The 6,607-nt window shown below is 40.6% G+C and overlaps 1 protein-coding gene across 1 annotated transcript; it reads left to right on the plus strand.

Moving 5' to 3' along the window:
• Positions 1–30: 30 nt before the first annotated feature.
• On the plus strand, positions 31–6,603 carry LOC129579827 (ubiquitin carboxyl-terminal hydrolase puf-like; the record flags this gene model as incomplete). The annotated part of the gene is made up of 10 exons (XM_055470003.1): positions 31–133; positions 1,745–3,029; positions 3,110–4,115; positions 4,192–4,315; positions 4,492–4,950; positions 5,016–5,198; positions 5,265–5,664; positions 5,734–6,002; positions 6,084–6,274; positions 6,383–6,603. Coding segments are annotated over exons 1-10 (4,162 nt in total), but the record flags the coding sequence as incomplete, so codon positions are not given.
• Positions 6,604–6,607: the final 4 nt, after the last annotated feature.

Below are 6,607 nucleotides of genomic sequence, written 5' to 3' on the forward strand. Positions count from 1 at the left end.
GAATAGACACATAGACACACACACGCACACATGCCCACATCGCGTATAAATCTGTGTTGTCGTGTTGTATTGTTGAACTCTCCGTGAAAGTGCATCGCAGCGCGAGTGAATGTTGGCCCCAGTGCATGTGAATGTATGCGTATTGTATTTTTTCTCTTTATACTTTTCAGCCATATTGAATTTTAACTACATGATTTATATTTAATAATACAAGTGACAACTGTCTTTGTGAGAAACATTTTCCATTTGATACTGTTTTTCTATTATTATTTTTTTGTAAGAGAATTCGAATCGTTGGCCGATTTGAATAGCATTTGTTTTAAGTTAATTGCATTTGCGATAACGTTGAACAATTGAAATTTTTCATTAGAAACGCTTGTACATTTTTCCAATTCGTTGTATTATCCTTATATTCCGAAGAAACAGATTAAAATAAGAAAATAAAAATATATGGCACTAATGCATAAACAATCGCAGTCCATAAAATGTGTGACGTTTGTGTGGATTTTCTAAGCCTCCTCGTTTCTTGTGAGTAAAAATTCAAATGCATTAATCCAATATTGACCGACGATCAAGTGATTATTTTCGATTTACGGACATTATTTCACTTTTCCGTGAAATTTTTCTTAATTTTCTTCACATTTCCTCTCGTTTTGTTTGCTGACTGTATGTCCGTTTGTTTGTTCAAAATCATATCCATTGGTATTATTTTGATGTTGCTTTAATTATTAAATTCACGTTTTGGGATTTGTTTTATTTCATTTTGTGTGTTGCATCGTCGTTATCGTCGTCGTCGCCGCCACCATTTCTGCATTTTTTTCTCCTGCATTCGGAGCGTATCATTTTCCGCCCTTTTGCTTTTAGGCCGAGTATTGACTCCATTTGTATGGGAAAAATCCTTTCTTTTTTTCCCGTTGCTATTAAACTGAAAAACCATGCAGTGTATGTGTGATGGTGTGTAAATCGACATTTCACCCGATGCATTACATTTTGTGGCCTCTACATTTCAAGTACCGTATACGAGGCGTTAGTTTCTCAAACGACTCGGCTCGTTCTCATTTTGGCTCTTTGTACTTCATTGCGGTGGTATATATGGTGACCATATTACGTGTGTGTGTGTGTATGTGAAATTTGTCAATCTACGGCAAAAATTCACTATCGTTATTGCTGACTACTTTTCGATGTTGCAATACTCTATATATACTCGCTTACCTTTTGCTACTGCTCAACGGGCTACCAAAACGACCATGCCATCATCGTTTGTGCGTCGTTGCTTGGCATAACGCACAAATTCAAGCTGAACCATTTTTCAATGGTTTTATTCGTTGTGTGCATGTGCGAGTGAGTTAGATTTTTTCTCTCGATCGCCGTTGTTGATATTGATGTTGTTGTTGTCATTGCCGTCTGTTCTTCCCTAAATACACACGATAGACCGAGTCGCAATTTGTCAGAAAAGGGAATTTTCGTATTGAAGCCGTATTTTGAACAGTCGTATACCTTTTTTTATACGAATCAATTCAACGAACCCTTTTCCACATTTTGCTCCGAATTCAATTGTCGAATGCTACAATTCGAAATGTGTACATATGAAGTGCGATAGAGCGAGATGCGGCGATAGAGAGATTGAACGAGGGAAGAAGGAAAGGCAAAGCGATTGTGCGTTCGCCTATGTGTGGAATGAGAAAAATCCAGAGAACCATTGAGTCCATGTGTATAATTTGTCCCTTTTTTTGCATTTCCACAGAATCTATTGACTGTGCCAGCGATCAAGGATTGCATGATGCAGTTGATGTCAGCGGAAGCAACGTTACATCGATTGGCGTCGATTTTAAGCGACGCAAGTAGACCTCCAAATCCACATCAATTCAAAACCGGATTTTGGGGCCGAGCTCAAGTCATTCACGTGCATTCGTCAGCTCAGGCGCGCGAATATTTATGGGTTGAACCCGATATTTGTGCATGGTTACAGCGTTTTATTCTAGACGATCGATCAAGCCTTGACGAACCATCGTCGGCGATCATCGATATCGAAGCGTTGTGCCGTCAAGTTTCGAACAGCATCATTAGTCGGAAAATCATTGAAACCCGTTTCAGTGGACAGGATGATGGTTTAGTTGGACTTTTGAATCTAATGACGAATTTAATGAAATACGATCCACCGTTTAAATTCAGTGCTGATGCCGAATTATTCATTACCCAAGTATTCGATTGCCTGTTTGATTTGCCATCACCGCAAAATCGCCTCAAACCAAAATACAAATCGCAATCATCACGCGCCGCTGCCTATGATCTGCTGGCCGAAATGTGCCGTAACGCACCAAATAATTTCAAAATTTTGCACGGAAAATTGCTAAAACAACATCAGCCTGGTCCACATTCACCGTATCCATGGGATTATTGGCCACGTGACGATGGCCGTTCGGAATGCGGTTACATTGGCCTAACGAATCTTGGTGCTACATGCTATATGGCATCGTGCATCCAACACTTGTTCATGATGCCACAAGCACGAGAGGCTATACTCACCGTTGATTCGAAGTTGGCGCTCAAACATGCAACGACACTTCAAGAATTACAACGAATGTTCGCCTATCTCATGGAATCCGAACGAAAATCCTACAATCCACGCTCATTTTGCCGTGTCTATCAAATGGATCATCAGCCATTGAATACGGGCGAACAAAAGGACATGGCTGAATTCTTCATCGATATGGTATCAAAACTAGAAGAAATGACACCCGAACTGAAAACACTCATCAAGCGACTGTTTTGCGGAACATTGAGTAATAATGTCGTCTCTCTCGACTGTGGCCATGTGAGTCGAACACAGGAAGAATTCTATACGGTTCGGTGTCAGGTGGCGCAAATGCGTGATTTACATGAATCGCTGGCCGAGGTAACGGTCAAAGACACACTGGAAGGTGACAATATGTACACTTGTGATCAATGTGGTCGAAAGGTTCGTGCGGAAAAAAGAGCTTGCTTTAAGAAATTACCCGAAATTTTATGCTTCAATACAATGAGATGTGGTAATTATAGAGAAAATCTTGAAAAGATCATGAAATTGATTTTTAATGAAAATGTTCGTTTCAAATTGAAACTTTTCCAGCTTTTAACAGGTTAACAGTGCAAAAGGAGAAGGTGAACACTCACTTTTCGTTCCCAATGAAGTTGGATATGTCTGGTTATGTAGAGAAATCGTTGTTACCTCAACCGTATCAGGAATCGAAAACAGAACCAAGTGACCAGAACGAACGAAATGACGAGAAGAACGTTAACGAGCCACAAGATAAGGAGCAAGAAATCGAAAAGATGGATGTATGTTCATCGGAAGAAGCCGTAAACGAACCATACGAGTACAGTTTGATCGGTGTTACTGTCCATACGGGCAACGCAGATGGTGGCCATTACTACAGTTTCATTAAAGAGCGAAACGGTCCTCATCCGCATGCACCGGATCGCTGGTTTTTGTTCAACGATGCTGAAGTCAAACAATTCGATCCATCACAAATCGAAGCCGAATGCTTTGGTGGTGAAATGACGAGCAAAACCTATGACGCAGTCACGGAAAAGTATCTTGATTTTAGTTTTGAAAAAACGAACTCGGCCTACATGCTTTTCTATGAGCGCATTTCACCGCATCAATCGCATTTTGAAACACATTCGGATCAAGGATCGTCGGATATTAAAGTTGAGGATATCAAAATTGAGGATACGGAACAGGCAAGCTGCTCTACGGCAACAACAACAACAACCGCCACACCACCGCCGCCACCGGTATCAGTGAACAAAATCATTGATTCGGTGATTAAAGTCGACAAATCCGACGAACCAATTGCCACAGATCCACCCACAGACTCAATGAATGACGAATTAGCGGTAGAGCATAACAAATGTGATATAGACACTAAGAGCGGTAGCGATTGCAATGAAAATGCCAACGATGAAACGACCACCGATGCTGTCAACAAAACGCTGGCCGTAGCATCAACGAGCTCAACGAAAAAGACAACAACATCAAGGCATTTGCTGAACAAAGAACTCGAAGAATGGATTTGGGAAGATAATCGCTACTTTCTACAGGATCGAAATATTTTCGAACACACATATTTCAAGTGAGCGACTGATGCCTTTCACTTATGGCAAAGCGTTTTTTTCTAACGGTTTCTTACTCATTTCTCTTCTGAACAGTTTCATGTGGCAAATATGCGGCAGTATTCCACAGTCATTATTGCACAAAACGGATGTTACATGTATAGCGGCTCAATTATCAGTATCGTTTTTTATCGAGACTTTCATTCATGCTAAGGAAAAGGTAATTTATCCACTGATTTGAATAAAACTCTCTCTAAGCGCTACATATTTATGGTATTCGGAATAAGCGCAAGGAGATTGTTTACTTAAAATTTCAAGCTAAGCGGGATATAGCCCAGTTATCGCGTACTTCACAAATTGAATGCCAATTTCATCTTCTGCCTTCTTTCATTACAGCCAACAATGGTTCTATGGGTGGAATTATTGACGAAACAATTCAATGGAAATCCAGAGGCGTGCGAATGGTTTTTAACGCATATGTCAACGGAGTTTTGGTGGCCGGTGCAGATACTTATCAAATGTCCAAACCAAATGGTTCGGCAAATGTTTCAGCGTTTAGTCATTCATGTCATTCAGCGATTGCGACAATCTCATTGTAATTTGTATTTGAAATCGGAAACGGATGCCGAAGGCCGAGAGTTAGTTGGAGATGCATCATGCGTAACGCGTTTTATAAAATCGTTGATAACGATTATGGAGCACGGTGCCAAGGCGCATTTGCGCCATTTATCCGAATTCTTTGGATTGTTGTACGAATTCTCGCGCATGGGTGAAGAGGAAACCCTATTCTTGCTCAAAATCAATGTGATACGCAGTGTAGCCGACTTTTATTTGGGTCACAAAACACAAGATTGCGTATGTATTCCCGTTGTTTATTTCGAGAGGAAATGTCATTTCTAAATAAACTTGTAACTTTGTAGATTGATGTTGGCTCCGATAATGACGACAACTCTTCGGATGAAACATTATCGATTGATAAAACGAGACCAGCGTCGCTCGATAAAATGATAGCTTTAGTGGCAAATTTGGTCGAACGTTCCAGAGGACCTGACCTTCGTCTCCAATTATCTCCAAGAGATTATAATGCCATTGCTGGCGGAAAGGTAAAAACAATTCAAAACAAAATTAAAATACGACGAAACTAAATGCAATTTTTTACGAATTTCCAGGGCTTTCCATTTTTATACCAACAAATCAAAGACAATATCAACCCGCATCAAACACGACACTTGATTCATGCTCTTTGTCGATGGGATGAACGTTTGGCAAATCAAATAATAACCATGCTGTTCACATCGGTTACGCGTCACATTGAATTGTGCGGTCCATTCTTCAAATTGCTTACGTTGTTAACCGAATCATCGAGTGGACCATCCGGTTTGCCATGCTTCTCTCAGTTGGTTCTATCTCGTGTTTGGGATGCGGCTGAATTTTGTCCGCAATCGGCATTGGATTGGCTTGCAGTGCAGGCACCAAGGAATAAAATCGCACACGCTTGGATTCTGCAATCAGCCGAGAGCTGGGTTGAACAGTTCCTTTTAGCGCATAACAATGCCAAAGTTCGAAATGGTGGGTGTGATACAAAAAATAAATTTCGTATTTTTCTACCGATTTACTGACTATTTTTTATTCCTCCAGCTGCCGCTTATCTTCTGGTATCGTTGGTCCCGTCACAATCCTTTCGCACAAACTATCGTGCCGCTTCATTGAAACTGCAAGTGCACACATCGCACCGAGATCTCAGTGACGAGGCTACGCTCATATTGCACACCATTCTAAATTTATTGCTGCGTTTACTACGGCCTGCCAGAGTTTATACCGATATATTGGTGCATGGTCCGAGCAAATTGTCAGCTTACTTCGGTTTGATGACTTATTGCATGGTATCAAAAACGGAAAAACTTATGGTAGGTTTTGAACGAAGTTTCAAACGAGTTTTTTTTTAATTTTTTGTAATGAAAAATTTCTGGTTTTGTTCCTTACTCCAGTTAACACCATACATTCGAACGTTATGGGATCTATTCCATCCGCGTTTGTCGGAGCCAAGTGTTCCTGCTCACCATAACAAACAAGCACTTCTAGCATTCTGGTACCATGCAACCAATGATTGCCCCGAAAATGCTCAGGCCGTTGCCAATTGCCCGGAGATAACTCGAAACATTGCATTTAATTACATTCTGTAAGTAATGCATCATCAATTGAAGTGATTGAAAGCATCACACAAATAGTGTCGTCTCTTTTGTTTTCGTTGGATTAAAAATGGCTTATCGATTGATTGTATTTACAGAGCTGATCACGATGATGTCGATATTGTAGCATATAATCGTGCTATGTTGCCCGCATACTATGGACTGTTACGTTTATGTTGCCAACAAAGCCGCTCATTGACGCGACAATTGGCTGCGCATCAAAACTTGCAATGGGCTTTCAAAAATATAACGCCGCATCCAACGCAATATGCGATGGCCGTTGACGAGCTATTCTCATTGATGAATCTATTTGCCGCTCGACA

This window comes from Sitodiplosis mosellana, unplaced genomic scaffold (genome assembly GCF_009176505.1).
Source record: "Sitodiplosis mosellana isolate CC-2019 unplaced genomic scaffold, AAFC_SMos_1.0 Smas_scaffold_6605, whole genome shotgun sequence".
Lineage (NCBI taxonomy): Eukaryota > Metazoa > Arthropoda > Insecta > Diptera > Cecidomyiidae > Sitodiplosis > Sitodiplosis mosellana.